We start from the raw sequence: 21858 nt of genomic DNA, 5'->3' as shown, positions 1-21858 counted from the left end.
TATATATGTAAAAAATTTTTTCCTTGAATACCCTTTTAATGTCATCCGTTAGCATCCGTTTTTTCAATCCGTGTTTTGATCCTTTTTTACTTCTGAGCATGCGCAGAACAAAAATTTTTTCTTGGGGGGGGGGGGGTTTATTAACTGAGCAGTAAAGGGTACAAATGGATAACATCCATTTGCATCCGTTATTGTCCGTTTTTTTAAAGTCCATTTTTATTTTTGATGGGAGATCGGGATGGGTCTAGACGACCGCAAGCCAACTTACTTTCCTGGCTGTAATTTCCTGAGTTCTACCTTGTATCAGTCACTACACTGGTTGTCCATTCACTTTAGAATACAACTTAAAGTCATTACTCTTACCCACAAACAGGGCCAGGCTGCCCATCTGGCAATACTAGCAAATGCCAGATGGGCCGATGTCCTCTGTGGACGGCCCTCCTTCTCCTCCTCACTAGTGAAGCCTGGACTGTGTTTTTTTTATTTTTGCCCAAATTGTGGCAAAAACTAAGCAGAGTTCATCAGCAGCTAGAAGCTAAAGGACCTATGATGTCATGAGCTCCACATAGAGCACAACAGAGCCAATCAGCACTTAGACGTCATCACATCCAATCGGCACTTAGAACCTTAAAGGCGTACTCCACCCCTAGACATCTTATCTCCTGTCCAAAGGATAGGGGACAAGATGTCTGATCGTGGGGGTCCTGCAAAAAAGTGCAAAAACGAAAATTGTCATGGTCCTTTAAAGGGTACTCCGCCCCTAGACATCTTATCCCCTATCCAAATGATAGGGGATAGGATATCTGATAGCGGGGGGTCCCGGCGCTGGGGACCCCCACGTTCTCACCTGCAGCACCCCCGTTCCCCAGGGGGCGATGCAGGTGATGGAGTATCATGATGTCACGGCTCTTCCGCCCCCTTGTGATGTCACGTCCTGCCCCCTCAATGCAAGCTTGCATTGAGAGGGTGAGGCGTGACATCACGAGGGGGCAGAGCCGTGCTTCACGATACTCTGTCCCCTGCATCGCCCGTCATCAGCCACAGAGAGATCCTCGCCGGGACCCCCGCGATCAGACATCCTATCCCCTATCCTTTGGATTGGGGATAAGATGTCTAGGGGCAGAGTACCCCTTTAAGGACCATGCCAATTTTTGTTTTTGCAATTTCCTTTTACCTCCTCCACTTTTAAACATCATAACACTTAAAATTTTGCACCTACAGACCTATATAAGGGCTTGTTTTTGCATCACCAATTGTACTTTGTAATGATATCAATCATTTAATAACAAAATCTACCGCAAAACCAAAACATATATATTTGTGGGGTGAAATTGAAGAAAAAAATGCCAATTTTAAATTTTGGGGGCTTCTATTTCTACACAGTGCAATTTTCGGAAAAATTACATCTTATCTTTATTCTGTAGGTCCATTCGATTACAATAATACCCAATTTATGTAGGTTTTATTTTATTTTACTACTTTAAAAAAATTCTTACTACATGCACCAAAATAGGTATGTTTAAAATTGTGATCTTCTGAAACCTATAGCTTTTTATTTTTCTGCATATGGGGCTGTATGAGGGCTCATTTTTTGCTACATGATCTTTCTTTATCGGTACCATTTTTGTTTTGATGGGACTTTTGATCACTTTTCATTAATTTTTTATGATATATGAAGTGACCAAAAATGCAAAAATTTGGGGTATTTTTTTTACATGTACGCCATTGACCGTGCAGTTTAACTAACATTGTATTTTAATAGTTCGGACATTTATGCATGCGGCGGTACCACATATGATTTTTTTTTACATTATTTTATTTAAAAAAATGGGAAAAAGGGAGTGATTTTTAGTAGGGAATGGGTTAATTCACTATTATTAACTTTTTTTTAGCCAGCATAGCAGGCTACAACATGCAATCTTCTGATTGCATATACTGATCAATGATATATCATAGCATAGCATTGATCAGTGTTATCAGTGCTCTGCTGTGTAAGAACAGCAGAAGACCGATCGGGTGGTGAGGGGGCAGGTAAGGGCCCTCCCGCTGTCCATTCAGCCTATCAGGACCTGCGATGTCGCCGTGGATGTCCCGATCAGCTTCACTGAGCTACCGACACCGGTTAACCCACATTTTAGACGCTGCTATCAGCTTCGATCAAAGTGTTAAAAGGGTTAATGCTGGGCATCGTACCAACCGGCGGCGTAGGTTTAAAGTGTTCTCCACTTGTGGGAACGGTTTAAACCCATTAACGGGACCAGGGCGTACAGGTATGCCCCTGGTCCTTAAGTACCAGGACATGAGGACATACCTGTAGGCCCTTCATCCTGGTGGGGTTAATCCTATTATCTAAATTTTCATTTTGTCCTAATACATACTTTGTTTGATTTCCTGGTCTTAAAGCAAAATCTAAAATAGGGCTCCTCAACCTCAGACCACTGTCACAATATTTTGGTCAGTGTTTTGTATCAGATGGAAAACATAAAGATTTGCATCTCTTCTGTGTATAGGACCCAAGCCTGGTTTCGGCTTCCAAATGCTAATGTAGTATATTGACCAAAGTGGCTTTACATGCAGTTTATTACTGGTATTCTCTTATGGGGTAGCATTGGAAAGCAACAGTGATATCACAGCACGATAATAATAAATACAGCACTCTAAAATTTGGGCAATGCACATTCTGATGTCACAGACATACATAGTAACATAGTTCATAAGGTTGAAAAAAGACCAGAGTCCATCAAGTTCAAATATATCCATAATGTGTCCCTACTGAGTTGATCCAGAGGAAGGCAAAAAACCCTCATACTAGAGGTAAAAATTTCTTCCTGACTATAAATATGGCAGTCAGAATATATCTCTGGATCAACGTTCTGTCCCTATAAATCTAGTATACATAACCTGTAATGTTATTATTCTCCAAAAATGCATCCAGACCCCTTTTGAACTCTTTTACAGAGTTCCCCATGACCATCTCCCCCGGGAGAGAATTCCACAGTCTCACTGCTCTTACAGTAAAGAACCCCCGTCTGTGGTTGTGTAGAAACCTTCTTTCCTCTAAACGTAGAGGATGCCCCTTGTTATGGATACAGTCCTGGATATGAATAGGTCATGGGAGAGATCTGTGTACTGTCCCCTGATATATTTATACATAGTTATTAGGTCTCCCCCTAAGCCTTCTTTTTTCTAAACTAAATAACCCCAATTCTGATAATCTTTCTGGGTACTGTAGTCCTCCCATTCCCGGTATTACTCTGGTTGCCCATCTTTGAACCCTCTCCAGCTCCACTATATCTTTCTTGTACAATGGTGCACAGTACAGTCTCTTCCCCATGCGCATTACCTTACATTTATCAGTGTTGAACCTCATCTGCCACTTCCCAGCACAAACCTCCAACCTATCCAGATCCATAGTCAAAGAATACAACAATGTCACAGTTCAGAGATAGTCAGTGGAGTGATGTCATAGCACACAGGTTTTAAACACCGCAATATAGGTAAAAGGTTTTGCACATGTGATGTCACAGTGCAGGGATAATAATCAGTAATATTACACTATATTGGTTTTCCCTTTATTATGCAGTGTGTTCTAATGCTCCTGTTCAATCCTATTCTAAACCTAAAAAAAACAGGTTGTGTGTGGTATTGTAGCTTAGTTCAGGGGCTGTAAATTTAGTGTTGTACATAATATAGTGTCTCTACCTGTGTGTGACAGTTTTCTCACAATTCTTCTGTGATTTTCTACCCAATGTTTATTTTTAACAGCACACAGAATTGCTCAGGACTCAGGTTTTCCCTGGTTGCAGTGTGTCGAGACCTGACATCACTAGTCAGGTGTGCAAAGGGAGCCTGTTCTGCTTCAATGGGTGGAGCGACTGCAAGGTGGGAGAGAGATCATTTTGCAACAGCTGGAGGCACCCTGGTTAGAAAACATTAGTCTTTTGAATGGAATGCAATTAATTTGTTTTTCAATGGATGTGTGATGTGTGAGAGGAAGGAAACTGACCTTACACTTACAAATAAGGAACTATGGGATGTGTAGTTTGAGAGAACAAACTGCAACAGGAAATAGCCAGTTTGCAAAAAGATATCTACAGCTTTATGGTAATCTCACAACATAGCCATTTAGCCCCCAGACAAGCGCAGATCCTTCCTAATCATGTCCATTACTGTTTGGTAGGTACGTACTAAAATCACCTTATGGTGGATAACCCCTTTAAAGTAAAAAGAGATATGTTTAATACCACACACAACCTGAAGACAGGTGTGGTGTTGTTTTTGAATAAAAAATTCTGGATAACCTATGCCCATCGACAAGCGATCTTCTCATTCTCATTGAATGTCAGGGTCCTGGCAGTGGAATCAGCCCCAATCTATTAGCTGAAAATAAGTCATATGAAAAAGCTTCACACGAAAATGTTTAATCCTCAAGTGGACTTGTTCTGGTCTTCTCCACTTTATCCTTTCTTCTGTACACATAGATATGTCAGTTAGTACTATCATCATTCATAAAGAATGTATATGCTTTGGCTTAAGACTGAGGCGTGAGGTTGCCTAGTCGATTATGTTGTTGTTTGATGCTTTGTCTAAACTTATGTTGTAATGTTAGCCAAAGGTTGTTGCCAACAATATTTAATAAATATATGTCAGAAGGGTTTTCATAACCATAGGTAAAGATCTGACATGCCTGGCTCCTATGGCTCTGGTCAGAGTATCCCTTTCTCAAGATCAACACAGTAGGGATATAGGTTGAACTTGATGGACTCTTGTGTTTTCAACCATATTAGTCTTGTAACTATGTAGCTATGGTTTGATGTCATGACACTGAGTCATTGGCCCTTATTTACTAAGAGTGTTGTGTAGGTTTCTTTGTAGGTTTTAATTCCCCACAATTTATTTTCCACGATATTTACTAAGGTTTCCCTACAGTTTCCACTTTCCCTACATTCTGCTTTTTTTTTTTTTTTACACATGCTCTGACCTGTAGGGTTTACCTCAGCTCAAATCCACCACATTTTATGTGGAAACCTTAGTAAATATGTTGGGTTTTTGTGAAAATGTTGGGAACAAGCCCCTTTTCGTGGACCACGTCCCCTTTTCCCATTGACCACGCTCCTTTTTCTGGTTTTCTCAGCAAAATGGAGAGCTAGTCGTGTTTTTTTCAATTCTGCCACAAAATCTGGCGCAGACAGAATTTCTGGCGCAATGCAACAGAAACTGGCGCACAACCCGACAAAACATGTCGGGTTTGCAATAGTAAATGAGGGCCATTGAGTTAGTAATCCCTTAGAAGGTAATGGAACATAATAAAGCTACTGATATAGGCCCTCATTTACTTCAAATCGGGTTGTAAGTCTACAGTGATCCCTCAACTTACAATGGCCTCAACATACAATAGCTTCAACATACAATGGTCTTTTCTGGACCATTGTAACTTGAAACCAGACTCAACATACAATGCTACATACAGTCCGGATCTGTGAAACGTGTCACAACTGGAGGAACTGACCAATCAGAATGGGCATTTTACTGGTAAATCACCTCTATTACTGAAGTGAACTGGTAGTGCCCCCTACAGTACAGGGAGGAACTTCAAGTTCTGTACTACTCCTTACCTGTGCCAGGGTTAGCTGCTCCTTTGGACACCAAGTAAGGGTGGCTCCATTTGGGACCGTGTGTACTGTATAGGACCCTGAAGAAGCTCCTGTCCTCTACATAAACCATTGTTTCCCAAGCAGGGTGCCTTCAGCTGTTGCAAAACTACAACTCCCAGCCTGCCCGGACAGCCAACGGCTGTCTGGGCATGCTGGGAGTTGTAGTTTTGCAACAGCTGGAGGCACCATGGATGGGAAACACTGACATAGACAGTGATTTACAGCTCCCAGCAGATCTTTATCACTTTTCTATGTAAGGATTTGCTTTATCTGTATTAGTTATCTACTTATTTATCTTTAATCCTCACTTTTTCCTATTTTTGGATGACATTTTGATGGCTTCAGAACCAATTACCAGGTTTCCATAGAGTTATGGTCTCAACATACAATGGTTTCAACGTACAATGGTCGTCCTGGAACCAATTAATATTGTAACTTGAGGGACCACTGTATCTTGCTTTCTTACCCGACTGCTTTTTTCTCCTGATATTTATTATTATGTCGCATCCTGTTTGTCGCACGTGGGTTTTGTTGGTTTTGGTTTCCAACTCCTCTGAGTTGTCGGGAAAAAATCCACAGCAATTCAACAAATTCGGGTTGGAAACCTTTATAAATACGTGGGAAAGCTCAGAAATGTCGGGTTACGCCCCTTTTTCGGGTTTGGGAGAATCCACATCGGGTCCGTCGGGAAAAAATGTTGCATCGTGTCGCAGACTGGCGCACGATGTCTGCGACATGTCACAGACAAAGATGCGCCAAAAAAACCCGACAAAACAAGTCGGGTTTACAATAGTAAATGAGGGCCAATGTGTCAGAGATCGGATGACTTTATACATGTCCCTAATGTCTTCACAATTAGCAGAACATTTAGAATGTCATCAGATTGACCTTATTCCATTCTGATTTATTTATAAAATACCATTCATAGACCGGTTAAGTACATTACCCACTGCCTATGTAATGACTGTGACTAATCCCATAGCTTTTCCCCAGAGCTATAATTTAGTTAGCCAATGCATTTAGTCATATAAACATACTGGCCCAGATTTATGAAACTGTGTGAGAGAAAAAATGGAGGGATTTTTCCACAACAACCAATCACAGCTCAGCTAATGAGCTCTGGTAAAGTGAAAGCTGAGCTGTGATTGGTTGCTGTAGGAAAATCCCTCCACTTTTTCTCTCACACAGTTTCATAAATCTGGGCGACTGTGTGTTGTAGGCTCTGATCTTAAAGGTCACTGTCTTCATTCTTCATCATATTTCTCATACAACTGTGAGGAAAAAGTCTGGCATGGTAAAGTAGGACACAATGTGACAAAAGTATATTAGGAATAATACCTTCATTGGCCATCTAGAAAATAAATATAGCTTCTGAAAAGCCCAAAAAGGCATAATTCCTAAACTATTTTCATTTCTGATGTAAAAGTATTTCCATTCACATAGGTTTTTTCTGACTAACATGATACCACACTATTGGGAAAATTATGCTCAAATAAAGTGTAAGCATAAAGCTTCTCCAGATTTCGTATTTTTGATAATTATCGATTCCATTCTGAAGGTTTTTTTTTTCTAAATGACTTGAAAAAGTTATAATCTTCTCTTTAAAACATGGCTACCAACGAGATGCACATGTTCACACAACAGAATATCCCAGTTGGATGAAAAATTCTGCTCTGAAATTCTGTTGCAGCAGAATCCCATTCATTTCAATAGGATTCTGCTGCACTGTGCACATTGCAGAATTTCTGCAGCATAAACATCTTGCTTTCGATACCTGAAAAATAAATGACCAGGTTCATTATTTTTGTGGATTCCGCTTGGAAATGCATTGCCGTCTATTGAGATGGGGCATTTACAGGCTGTCCTAGCACCAGCAGAATGTGCAAATGTGTGGAAGAAGTCAGCTGACCCAGGACTGGCCACTTACTGTTGACACATTAAAAGGGTTATCCAGGAATAGAAAAACAGAGCACATTTCTTCCAGAAACAGCACCACACCTGTCCTCAGGTTGTGTGTGGTATTACAACTTGACTCCATTCATTTCAATGGAACTGAGCTGCAATATCACACACAAATTGTGGACATGTGTGGAGCTGTTTTTTTTTTCTTCTGTTATTGTAATCCTGGATAACCACTGTAAGTACCGTATTTTTCGCCGTATAAGACGCACTTTTTCTTCCCCAAAACTGGGGGGAAAAAGTTGGTGCGTCTTATACGGCAAATACACCCCTATCGCGGTGGTCCTTGCGGCCGGGACCCGCGGCTAATACAGGACATCACCGATCGCGGTGATGCCCTGTATTAACCCTTCAGACGCGGTGATCAAAGCTGACCGCCGCGTCTGAAGGGAAAGTGAAACAAACCCGGCTGTTCAGTCGGGCTGTTCGGGACCGCCGCGATTTCAGAACATCCGTGGTCCCGAACAGCCCGACTGAATAGCCAGGTTAGTGCTTACAGGACACCGGGAGGGATCTTACCTGCCTCCTCGGTGTCTTCTCCGTTCAGGGATCCCCTGTATGGCCGGCGCTCTCCTTCCTCATCGTCACGTACGTGGGTCGGCGTGCGTAACGACGTGATGGCGGCGACGGAGAGCGAGGATACCCGGCCGGCAGCAGAGACGTTCCAGAGCGACGGGGACACGGCGACAGCGATGGAGCGACATCCAGGGCAGCGGTGACGGGTCCGGAGCGGCGGGGACACGTGAGTACTACCTCCTATGCAGTGGTCTTCAATCTGCGGACCTCCAGATGTTGCAAAACTACAACTCCCAGCATGCCCGGACAGCTGTTGGCTGTCCGGGCATGCTGGGAGTTGTAGTTTTGCAACATCTGGAGGTCCGCAGGTTGAAGACCATTATTGGGTTCAAAATCTTAATTTTTTTAGACGCCGGTGCGTCCTATAGGAGGAAAAATACGGTACTGTACTGTAATCACTGTGGGATTTTCTGTAGGTCAAACTGGTGATCACATGACCATGTTACTGTAATGAAACCTATAGATCCTGCTATGCTGGAATGAAACAAATGTTCCTGTGACTAGTGATGGTGAGTGTGCATGATATGGGCAAAAAACTACACATTACACAGAATGATTCTTTAAAAGGATCTTCTGCTAAGATTTTAGTGTTAGATACGACACCAACTTCAGAGGTCAGAGCTGTTTTGGCAGCATTAGGGTGGTTTTAACAATACCAGTATATATTACATTCACATAGCTTGAGCTGGAAATTGGCAGGGTGACCACACCATTGGAAGGTCACAGGAAGGATGAATTTCTTTCCCTCAGGAATCTATTGGCATGATTCACTACAGTAAACATAAATTACATGTGTTTTTTTTTTTTATTGATGAGAAATGATACTTTTATTTTGTATTTAACCCCTTAAGGACACAGCCCATTTGGGCCTTAACCTGTTGGGGACGAAGGGCGTATGCATACGCCCTTGCGTCCTGGTACTTAAGGACGAAGGGCGTATCCATACGCCCGTGGGAATTTCGGTCCCCGCTATCAGCAGGCACCCCGTGCAAATGCTCAGGGGGGTCATTAGACCCCCCCATGTCGGCGATCGGCGAAAATCGCAAGTGAATTCACACTTGCGATTTGCGCCGATTCCGGGTCATTACGGGTCTATGGTGACCCGGTGACCCGGAATAGAAGGGGGATCGCGGGTGTCTAAGACACCCACGATCCCCCTGTAGCGATAGGAGTGAGGTGGCAGGGGTGCCACCCCTCCTATCCCTGCTATTGGTGGTCTAGACGCGACCACCAATAGCACATCAGGGGCGGAGGGGTTTACTTTCGTTTTCCCCGTCCTGCCCTGCCACAATAGGTGGGGCAGAGTGGGGAAAACGAAGAGGAGCGGCGCCGGAGTCCACTTACCCCTCCGGAGGCAGCGGAGCGACGGGGATCGGCGGGCGGTGACGGAGATCTGCGGTGGCGTGCGGCAGAAGAGGACGGCTCCCGGATGCGACGGAAGCCGGTGAGTAGTTGCATAGCAACATCTAGAGGGCTACAGTCTGAGACCACTATAGTGGTCTCTAGACTGTAGCCCTCTAGATGTTGCAAAACTACAACTCCCAGCATGCCCAGACAGCTGTTTGCTGTGTGGGCATGCTGGAATTTGTAGTTTTGCAACAGCTGGAGGTCTGCAGTTTAGAGACCACTGCACAGTGATCTCTATACTGCCCTCTAGATCTTGCAAAACTACAACTCCTAGCATGCCCACACAGCTGTTTGCTGTCTGGGCATGCTGGGAGTTGTAGTTTTGCAACATCTGGAGGTCCACAGTTTGGAGATCACTGTTCAGTGGTCTCTAAATTGTAGCACTCCAGATGTTGCAAAACTACAAATTCCAGCATGCCCACACAGAAAACAGCTGTCTCGGCATGCTGGGAGTTGTAGTTGCGTACCTCCAGCTGTTGCATAACTACATCTCACAGCATGCCCTTCGGTGATCAGTCATGCTGGGAATTGTAGTTTTGCAACAGCTGGAGCCACACTGGTTGGAAAATACTGAGTTAGGTAACAGAATCTAACTCAGTATTTTCCAACCAGTGTGTCTCCAGCTGTTTCAAAACTACAACTCCCAGCATGTACTGACAGACCGTGCATGCTGGGAGTTGTAGTTTTGCAACAGCTGGAGGCTCACTGGTTGGAAAATACTGAGTTAGGTAACAGAACCTAACTGAAGGTTTTCCAACCAGTGTGCCTCCAGCTGTTGCAAAACTACAACTCCCAGCATGTACTGACAGACCGTGCATGCTGGGAGTTGTAGTTTTGAAACAGCTGGACGTTCCCCCCCATGAGAACGTACAGGGTACATTCACACGGGCGGGTTTACAGCAAGTTTCCTACTTCAAGTATGAGCTGCGTCAAATTTTTGCTCCAGCGCAAATTCCTAGCGGGAAACTCGCCGTAACCCGCCAGTGTGAATGTACCCTAAAAACACTACACTAACACCTAATAAAGAGTAAAACACTACATATACACCCCCTTACACTGCCCCCCCCCCCAATAAAAATTAAAAACGTATTGTACGGCAGTGTTTCCAAAACGGAGCCTCCAGCTGTTGCAAAACAACAACTCCCAGCATTTCCGGACAGCCACTGACTGTCCAGGCATGCTGGGAGTTTAGCAACAGCTGGAGGTACCCTGTTTGGGAATCACTGGCGTAGAATACCCCTATGTCCACCCCTGTGCAATCCCTAATTTAGTCCTCAAATGCGCATGGTGCTCTCTCACTTTGGAGCCCTGTCGTATTTCAAGGTAACAGTTTAGGGAAACATATGGGGTATCTCTGTACTCGGGAGAAATTGCACTACAAATTTTGGGGGGCTTTTTCTACTTTTACCCCTTATGAAAAGGAAAAGTTGGGGTCTACACCAGCCTGTTAGTGTAAAAAAATAAATAAATTTACACTAACATGTTGGTGTTGCCCTTTACTTTTTATTTTCACAAGAGGTAAAAGGAAAAAAAGACCCCCAAAATTTGTAACGCAATTTCTCCTGAGTACAGAAATACCCCATATGTGGCCGTAAAATACTCTGTGGGCACACAACAAGGCTCAGGAGTGAGAGCGCACTATGTACATTTGAGGCCTAAATTGGTGATTTGCACAGGGGTGGCTGATTTTACAGCGGTTCTGACATAAACCCAAAAAAATAATACCCACATGTGACCCCATTTTGGAAACTACACCCCTCACGGAATGTAATAAGGGGTACAGTGAGCATTTACAGCCCACAAGTGTCTGACAGATTTTTGGAACAGTAGTCCGTGAAAATGAAAAATGTAATTTTTTTGTTTGCACAGCCCACTGTTCCAAAGATCTGTCAAACGCCAGTAGGGTGTAAATGCTCACTGCACCCCTTATTACATTCCGTGAGGGGTGTAGTTTCCAAAATGGGGTCACATGTGGGGGGTCCACTGTTCTGGTACCACGGGGGGCTTTGTAAATGCACATGGCCCCCGACTTCCATTCCAAACAAATTATCTCTCTAAAAGCTCAACGGCGCTCCTTCTCATCTGAGCGTTGTAGTGCGCTCGCAGTGCACTTGACGTCCAAACATGGGGTATTTCCATACTCAGAAGAAATGGGGTTACAAATTTTGGGGGGCATTTTCTCCTATTACCCTTTGTAAAAAAGTAAAATGTGGGGAAAAACCAGCCTTTTAGTGGAAAAATATTTTTTTTCATTTACACATCCGACTTTAACAAAAAGTTGTCAAACACCTGTGGGGTGTTAAAGCTCACCGTACCCCTTGTTACGTTCCTTGAGGGGTGTCGTTTCCATAATAGTGTGCGATGTGGTTTTTTTTGCTGTCCTGGCACCATAGGGGCTTCCTAAATGTGACATGCCCCCCAAAAACCATTTCAGAAAAATTCACTCTCCAAAATCCTATTGTCGCTCCTTCCCTTCTGAGCCCTCTAGTGCGCCCGCCGAACACTTGACATACACATATGAGGTATTTTCTTACTCGAGAGAAATTGGGTTACAAATTTTGAGAGGATTTTTTTCCTTTTACCCCTTACCCCTTGTAAAAATTCAAAAACTGGGTCTACAAGAACATGCGAGTGTAAAAAAAATTAAGATTTAGAAATTTCTTCACTTTGCTGCTATTCCTGTGAAACACCTAAAGGGTTAACACACTGACTGAATGTCATTTTGAATACTTTGAGGGGTGCAGTTTTTATAATGGGGTCATTTATGGGGTATTTCTAACCAGAAGACCCTTCAAATCCACTTCAAACCTGAACTGGTCCCTGAAAAATACCGATTTTAAAAATTTGGCGAAAAATTGGAAAATTGTTGCTGAACTTTGAAGCCCTCTGATGTCTTCCAAAAGTAAAAACTCATCAATTTTCTGATGCAAACATAAAGTAGACATATTGTATATGTGAATCAATATATAATTTATTTGGAATATCCATATTCCTTATAAGCAGAGAGCTTCAAAGTTAGAAAAATGCAACATTTTAAAATTTTTCATGAAATTTTTGAATTTTTCACCAAGAAAGGATGCAAGTATTGCCGAAACTTTACCACTAACATAAAGTAGAATATGTCACGAAAAAACAATCTTGGAATCAAATTTATAAGTAAAAGCATCCCAGAGTTATTAATGCTTAAAGTGACAGTGGTCAGATTTGCAAAAAATGCTCCCGTCCTTAGAGTCATAATGGGCTCCGTCCCCAAGGGGTTAAGGACGCAGAAAATTTTATTTTTACATTTTCGTTTTTTCCTCCTCGCCTTCAAAAAATCATAACTCTTTTATATTTTCATCCACAGACTAGTATGAGGGCTTGTTTTTTGCGTGACCAGTTGTCCGTTGTAATGCCATCACTCACTTTACCATAAAATGTATGGCGCAACCAAAAAAATACTATTTGTGTGGGGAAATTAAAAAGAAAACCGTAATTTTGCTAATTTTGGAAGGTTTCGTTTTCACGCCGTACAATTTACGGTAAAAATGACATGTGTTCTTTATTCTTTGGGTCAATACGATTAAAATTATACTTGTAATAAAATACTTTTCTCTTACTGTTGCGCTTTAAAAAATCACAAACTTTTTAACCAAATTAGTACGTTTAAAATCCCCCTATTTTGAAGACCTATAACTTTTTCATTTTTCCATATAAGCAGCGGTATGAGTGCTCATTTTTTGTGCCGTGATCTGTACTTTTTATTGATACCATATTTGCTTATATAAAACTTTTAATACATTTTTTATTAATTTTTTGGGGAATAAAATGTTATAAAAAGGTAGCTATTTTGGACTTTTTTTTAACGTTCATGCCGTTCACCGTACGGTATCATTAACCTTTTATTTTAATAGTTCAGATATTTACGCACACAGCGATACCAAATATGTATATAAAGTATTTTTTTTACACTTTTTGGGGGTGAAATAGGGAAAATGGGACAATTTACGTTTTTATTGGGGGAGGGGTTTTTCAAATGTTTTAACTTTATTTTTTTTAACTTTTTTTACTTTTATGTTTACACTTTAATAGTCCCCATAGGGGACTATTTATGGCAATCATTCGATTGCTAATGCTGTTCAGTGCTATGTATAGGACACAGCACTGATCAGTGTTATCGGTCATCTTCTGCTCTGGTCTGCGGGAAGGCAGATCAGAGCAGAAGACGCCGGGAAAGCAGCGGAAGCAGGTGAGGGGACCTCTGTCTGCCGTGCTGGATGATTGGATCGCCGCGGCAGCGCTGCGGGCGATCCAATCATCCAATTAAGTGACCGCGATGCTGCAGATGCCGTGATCTGTATTGATCACGGCATCTGAGGGGTTAATGGCGGACATCGGCGGGATCGCGGATGTCCGCCATTACCTGCGGGTTCCTGGCTGCGATCAACAGCCGGGACCTGCCGCGCATGATCCGGGCATCGCTCCCATGCCCGCAATTATGCTTGGGACGTAAATGTACGTCCTGGTGCGTTAAGTACCGCATCACCAGGACGTACATTTGCTTCCTTCGTTGTTAAGGGGTTAAGCATTGTGACAATTGCAGTTTACTGCATAAAAGAGTATGTATAAAAAATATAAATATTTATATACTGTGGTCCATATAATATGCTGTGCCCCATAAATAAATGATATACTGTTCCCCACAAATGAATTAATTATATACTGTTACCCTATATATAAATTATATATTGTTCTCCATAAATGATGTCATTATATACTTTAAAGGAGTAGTCCGGTGGAAAGAAAAAAATTCAAGTCAACTGGTGCCAGAAAGTTAAACAGATTTGCAAATTACTTCTATATAAAAATATTTATCCTTCCAGCACTTATCAGCTGCTGCACACCTCAGGGGAAGTTGAGTTGTTCTTTTCTGTCTGACCACAGTGCTCTCTGTTGACACATCTGTCCATGCCAGGAACTGTCCAGAACAGGAGAGGTTTGCTATGGTGATTTGCTCCTACTTTGGATGTTCCTGACATGGACAGAGGTGGCAGCAGAGAGCAGAGTGGTCAGACAGAAAAGAACAACTCAAAGTAATTTACAAATCTGTATAACTATCTGGAGCTAGTTGATATGAATTTTTTCCCCCACCGGAGCACCCCCTTAAATATACTTCCATAAATAAAGTAATTACATACTGTGCCCCCCACTGTTCATTGATATATCAATATTCCATGTCTGCTCCTGTGCAGTCCTTACTAGGTGCTGATCTGGCCTCAACTAGTCAGGCCTGGCAACCATACATGGATGCAAGCAGCGTGATACAGAAGAAAAGTAAGTTCAGCATCAGGGGTGCGATAAAACCAGGAATAACTTTATTTGATCTTTACAAGAACACAACAACCATGATTGATGCCATGATTAAGGATTATGCCTGATCCAAAATGTGTCAGCGTTTACTCCTATGGTTATTGTGCCCCTGTAAAGATCCAACAAAGTTATTCCCGGTGGTGATTGTGTAGGAGAGAGGTTACCTATATCCTGGAAGGAGGTGCTGCTGGAGGCCTAGGTCTCATGTACGTGGCAGGTTAGTGATAATGCATTTGTTATGTTGTCCTAAGTCAATTCACCGAGTAACCTCTAACTCAAAGTGTCCTATAGAGCGCCCTATAGAGCGTCCTATAGAGCATCCTATAGAGCATCCTATAGAGCATACTATAGAGCATCCTATAGAGCGTCCTATAGAGCATCCTATAGAGCGTCCCATAGAGCGTCCCATAGAGCGTCCTATAGAGCGTCCTATAGAGTGTCCTATAGAGTGTCCTATAGAGCGTCCTATAGAGTGTCCTATAGAGCGTCCTATAGAGCGTCCTATAGAGTGTCCTATAGAGCATTCTATAGAGCGTCCTATAGAGCGTCCTATAGAGTGTCCTATAGAGCGTCCTATAGAGTGTCCTATAGAGCGTCCTATAGAGCGTCCTATAGCATGTCCTATAGAGCGTCCTATAGAGCGTCCTATAGAGCGTACTATAGAGCGTCCTATAGAGCGTCCTATAGAGCGTCCTATAGAGTGTTCTATAGAGCTTCCTATAGAGCATCCTATAGAGCATCCTATAGAGCGTCCTATAGAGCATCCTATAGAGCGTCCTATAGAGCATCCTATAGAGCATCCTATAGAGCGTCCTATAGAGCGTCCTATAGAGCGTCCTATAGAGTGTACTATAGAGCGTCCTATAGAGTGTCCTATAGAGCATCCTATAGAGTGTTCTATAGAGCTTCCTATAGAGCATCCTATAGAGCGTCCTATAGAGCGTCCTATAGAGCGTCCTATAGAGCGTCTTATAGAGCGCCCTATAGAGCGTCCTATAGAGCGTCCTATAGAGCGTCCTATAGAGCGTCTTATAGAGCGTCCTATAGAGCGTCCTATAGAGCGTCCTATAGAGCGTCCTATAGAGCGTCCTATAGAGGGTCCTATAGAGCGTCCTATAGAGCGTCCTATAGAGCGTCCTATAGAGCGTCCTATAGAGCGTCCTATAGAGGGTCCTATAGAGGGTCCTATAGAGCGTCCTATAGAGCGTCCTATAGAGGGTCCTATAGAGGGTCCTATAGAGCGTCCTATAGAGTGTCCTATAGAGTGTGCTATAGAGCGTCCTATAGAGTATCCTATAGAGTGTCCTATAGAGTGTCCTATAGAGTGTGCTATAGAGCGTCCTATAGAGTATCCTATAGAGTGTCCTATAGAGCGTCCTATAGAGTATCCTATAGAGTATCCTATAGAGTGTCCTATAGAGCGTCCTATAGAGCGTCCTATAGAGTATCCTATAGAGTGTCCTATAGAGCGTCCTATAGAGCGTCCTATAGAGTGTCCTAAGGATGAGCTTACAATTGAATGCAGGCAGGGAGCTGGTTCAGGGATCCTGAAATAATAGATGTTATTACGGGACTAATTCAAAGGGAAGTAATGAAAGCAGAACCACTTATCTCCAACATAAGTGCAAATAAGATTCACCAGACCATCATGAATCCAGCATTCAGCTTTTTAAAAGCCCTTTTCATGAATTATAATGGAAACACCTCTCACATGTAAATAACCCAAAGGGAGCGTGTGAAAGAATAGTTCCCACATGAATACAAAACATCTCTGAATAATATATAGAGAATTGAAGATGATCCTTAAATATAAAACCTAGGAGCTCCATAGCACAGACAGAACACTTTACCAGACATTGTTCCAACATCTGTAACATTTCGCACAGAATCTGTCTCATTGAAAATGCAATCTGATCTGCCAGAACCACGTTATAGAGCAGGAGGTGCTAAACATATTGATGGATAGCTTGTGGAAAGTCATTCAGTGTAACTAGCCTGTATTTATTTATATCTCTGTTTATTCCGGCCTTAGGTGATTTATAGACATTTCTGCATTCTCATTCAGCTGCGGCAGTCAGTCATTCAGTGAGACCTCCCACCTGTCACATTGAAGATGCAGCCCCCCCTGCAGGCAGGTTATGGAGCAGGAGGAGCTGAGCAGACTGATATATAGTTCTGTAGGAATAACTTGTCATTTATTCATGTAAATCTCTGCTCATTCTGGGCTAAGTAATCAAGTGGGCGGGCCTATTCAGTGATTGACAGCTATTTGTGTCTAAGTGGGCATATAGAGGGAGTTGGTACTCACTGAGTAGGATCGGCCACTGGACTATTTAGACCAGAATGAGCAGAGATTCACATGTTTTCCTACAAATCTATATGTCAATTTGCCTCTCTTCTCCTGCTCTATAATATATTGGCTAGGACAACACTTCTTTATAGGTACTTCTATTTAAAAATCTTAAAGGGAAACTCGGTGGAAACAAGTGGAGAACAAATGTTTTCAAATCAACTGGTTCCAGAAAGTTAAACAGATTTGTAAAAGACTTCTATTTCAAATTCTTAATCCTACCAGTACTTATCAGCTGCTGTATACTAAAGTGTGCAGTTCTTTCCAGTCTGACAACAGTGCTCTCTGCTGACACCTCTGTCCATGTCAGGAACTGTCCAGATTAGAAGCATATCCCCATAGACAGTTCCATTGCCAACCCCTCCGTGTGAGCCGTTCCCTACAATATACACATTCAAACCGACCCCCCTCCCATGCTGTTTAAGTATTGTATATCTTCCCTGGTCATTTTTCTGGTTTTGTATATGTTCTATGACCTTGTAGTTGCAGAGTATCGAGAGAACTTCTGTGTTCTTAAAGGGGTACTCCATTGGAAAACACATTTTTTAAAATCTGGTGCCAAAAAGTTTAACAGATTTGTAAATGACTTCTACTTAAAAATCTCGATCCTCCCAGTACTTATCAGCGGCTGTATGCTACAGAGGAAGTTATATAGTTCTTTTCTGTCTGACCACAGTGCTCTCTGCTGACACCTCTGTCCGTGTCAGGAACTGTCCAGATTAGAAGCATATCCCCATAGAAAACCTCTCCTGCTCTGGACAGTTCCTGACACGAACAGAGGTGTCGTCTGAGAGCACTGTGGTCAGACTGAAAAGAACTTCACAAATTTCTCTGTAGTATATCTGTAGTATACAGCAGATGATAAGTACTGGAAGGGTTAAGATTTTTAAAGTAATTTACAAATCTGTTTAACTTTCTGGCACCAGTTGATTTGAAGAAAAAAATTGCCACCGGAGTTCCCCATTAAGTCTTCTGGTGCTTATCAGCTGCTGTATGCTCCAGAGAAAGTTGTATTGTCCTTTTCAGTCTGACCACAGTGCTCTCTGCGGCCACCTCTGTCTGTGTCAGATACTATCCAGAGCTGGAGTAAACCTTTCCTGCTATGGACAGTTTCTGACACAGACAGGGGTATCAGCAGGGAGCCCTACATGGAAAGAGCTACAGTCTGCCCAGCTCCCTAAATCTCGATGCTCATACAAGTATAACATAAATAAATAAATATGTATATAACCTATATCAAAAGTTAATATTGTTTCAATAAATCAAAGAATTGACAAAGGTGAGAAAATGATCACTAATTGTACTCCACCCCCATTACATTTATAATAGTAATTGATAGATCCATTACAATTTGTCTCTTTTCTTAATGGAGCAACTGAATGAATTATCCTAAAGCGTATCTGATTTACAGAATGTCCCTTTTCAACTCAATGTATAGCTATGAGTTGATCTAGCATGGCCTGTGAAGTGGCGCTTTCATGGTTGTTAATTCTCTGACGTGCTTCCATTAGGGTTTCACCCACATAAATCAATCCGCAGGGAATTTGTATACACCATATTCTGTATACTATATACAGTGTTCCCTCAACTTACAATGTTTTTTTCTGGACCATTGTAACTTGAAAGCAGACTCAACATACAATGCTACGGACAGTCCAGATCTGTGAAATGTGTCACAACTGGAGGAACTGACCGATCAGAATGGGCATTTTACTGGTAAATCACCTGTATTACTGAAGTGCATGCACTGACTGGCTGTCTGGTAGCGCCCCCTACAGTACAGGGAGGAACTACAAGTTCTGTACTACTCCTTACCTGTGCCGGGGTTAGTTGCTCCTTTGGACACCAAGTATGGGTGGCTCCATTTGGGACACTGTGTGTACTGTATAGGACCCTGAAGAAGCTCCTGTCCTCTACATAAACCATTGTTTACCAACCAGGGTGCCTCCAGCTGTTGCAAAACTACAACTCCCAGCATGCCCGGACAGCTAACGGCTGTCCAGGGATGCTGGGAGTTGTAGTTTTGCAACAGCTGGAGGCACCCTGGTTGGGAAACACTGACATAGACAGTGATTTACAGCAAGTAAGGACTTGCTTTATCTATATTAGTTATGTTCTTATTTTTCTTTAATCTTCACTTTTTCCTATTTTTGGATGACATTTTGGTGGCTTCAGAACCAATTACCAGGTTTCCATAGTTATGGTCTCAACATACAATGGTCGTCCCGGAACAAATTAACATTGTAACTTGAGGGACCACTGTACTGAAACCACATATTCTAACCAGCTGACTGGCAAGTATACCAGCACTGCTTGCCTCTTCAATGACAGCAGTTTAAACGGGGACAGATACCCAACTTTGAAGTTAAAGGAGTACTCCGGCGCGCACTTTTTTCCTTTTATCCCGTCCGGGCTGCAAAATAAAAGAAAACACACTTTCTCTTACCTGCCAACGAGCCCCCGGAGCTCCGGTACACTCTGGTACAGGTTTCGGTCCCCGGGCTGTATTCTTCTTACTTCCTTTAGCCCGGCACGTCACACGGAGCTTCAGCCTATCACCGGCCGAGGCGGGACATCGCTGCGGCCGGTGATAGGCTAAAGCTCCGTGTGACGTGCCGGGCTAACAGGAAGTAAGAAGAATACAGCCCGGGGACCGAAACCTGTACCGCAGTGTACCGGAGCACCGGGGGCTCGTTGGCAGGTAAGAGAACGTGTGTTTTCTTTTATTTTGCAGCCCGGACGGGATAAAAGGAAAAAAGTGCGCGCCGGAGTACTCCTTTAAGATATAAGTCTGTGTGCCTTTCATTGTAGAACACAAATCAGGCTTTACCAGTCTGATCCTGATATTCTTGCCTCTCCTATAGGTCCTAATAGGCAGTGATCGAGGTAGTCGTTTGACCTTTTTGTAAATAGACCGCTCTGTTCTCAACACCATAGGAATAAAGTAATCTTGGCACGTTGTTCTTTTTTATTTCAGGTCTTAGGAACCATGATGGTTTTTGTACTGGCACCATTTTGGGGGTACATACAGTATATTAACAATATAAAGCTGTGGGGGGAAAAAAGGCTGCAGCTCAACATCACAGTGGGAAACTCATTGTTTTGTCTCTATTTCAATGTTTCTGTAACAGAATATTAAATTTTGCCATATGCAACACTGTAGAAAACTACACAAGTAGTGTAATTAATCCCTTCCCGACCCCCTGAATATAGATTTTTGGTTTATGGTTTACGATTTTTGGCTTCTTCCTAGTATTCTATGCAACAATAATACCGCTAGTCATCTTATGTTATGGTTTTTGCTACTTTTTTTTGTGTGTGTTTTTTACGGCCCTAAAAATATGGGTGCTGTATCTGTTAAAAAAAAAGTCATTTGTTTTTGAGATCCCGTATGTTATAGCCATAACATTCTTATTTTTTAGTCACCATTGCTGTATGAGGTCTTATTTATTTATGAGACAAACTTTTGTTTTTTTAGGAGACATTTTGCCATACATAAAGTAAACTACCGGTTTATCAATTTATGGATTAAATACATAAAAAAGAGGATGGGACAAGTTTTATTTGTAGTCTCTGTACTATATAGGTTGTAACAATTATGCAGGGATATCACTCATGTATCTGCTATTTACTGTTTTGTGATTTTTTTTATAAAGTGTATTAGGAAAAAGTGGTTTATTGCAATTGCTTTTATAGCTTTTATGTTTTACTTAATATTAATTACTAATGCTTATACAAAGACTGAGGTAGTTATTGTTTTAAATCTATTTATTGCAGCTTAGAGATTGTTATATTATGTATTTGCTAGTCCCCTTTCACATACAGCCATGGCCATAAAAGTTGGCATCCCTGATCGTGCTGACACTTATGCTCCCTGAGCCTGCAGGATAGCTTGAATATCTTTGGAACTTGTTTGGGGCTGCTTATCCACCATCCATACTATTGTTACGCCGAGCGCTCCGGGTCCCCGCTCCTCCCCGGAGCGCTCGCTTCACTCTCCCCGCGGCAGCGCTCCGGTCACGTCCTCTGACCCGGGGCGCTGCGATTCCGCTGCCAGCCGGGATGCGATTCGCGATGCGGGTAGCGCCCGCTCGCGATGCGCACCCCGGCTCCCCTACCTGACTCGCTCTCCGTCTGTTCTGTCCCGGCGCGCGCGGCCCCGCTCCCTAGGGCGCGCGCGCGCCGGGTCTCTGCGATTTAAAGGGCCACTGCGCCGCTGATTGGCGCAGTGGTTCCAATTAGTGGTTACACCTGTGCACTTCCCTATATCACCTCACTTCCCCTTCACTCCCTCGCCGGATCTTGTTGCCTTAGTGCCAGTGAAAGCGTTCCTTGTGTGTTCCTTGCCTGTGTTTCCAGACCTTCTGCCGTTGCCCCTGACTACGATCCTTGCTGCCTGCCCCGACCTTCTGCTACGTCCGACCTTGCTTTTGCCTACTCCCTTGTACCGCGCCTATCTTCAGCAGCCAGAGAGGTGAGCCGTTGCTAGTGGATACGACCTGGTCACTACCGCCGCAGCAAGACCATCCCGCTTTGCGGCGGGCTCTGGTGAAAACCAGTAGT

The 21858-nt window shown here is 42.9% G+C and overlaps 1 protein-coding gene across 1 annotated transcript; it reads left to right on the top strand.

The window, feature by feature from the left end:
- The first annotated feature begins 15172 nt into the window (after nt 1–15172).
- LOC130357470 (keratinocyte proline-rich protein-like) lies at nt 15173–16501 on the top strand. The gene has a single exon (XM_056560164.1). It carries the CDS (start codon nt 15173–15175, stop codon nt 16499–16501), a length of 1329 nt encoding a protein of 442 aa, XP_056416139.1.
- The last annotated feature ends 5357 nt before the right edge of the window (nt 16502–21858 follow it).

This window comes from Hyla sarda, chromosome 2 (assembly GCF_029499605.1).
Source record: "Hyla sarda isolate aHylSar1 chromosome 2, aHylSar1.hap1, whole genome shotgun sequence".
In the NCBI taxonomy this organism is placed as follows: Eukaryota; Metazoa; Chordata; class Amphibia; order Anura; family Hylidae; genus Hyla; species Hyla sarda.
This window is presented reverse-complemented; position numbering and strand designations above follow the sequence as displayed.

What these genes read in the sequence shown, in the direction of transcription:
- LOC130357470 (XM_056560164.1), top strand. Translation starts at nt 15,173, where the DNA reads ATGCATTTGTTATGTTGTCCTAAGTCAATTCACCGAGTAACCTCTAAC.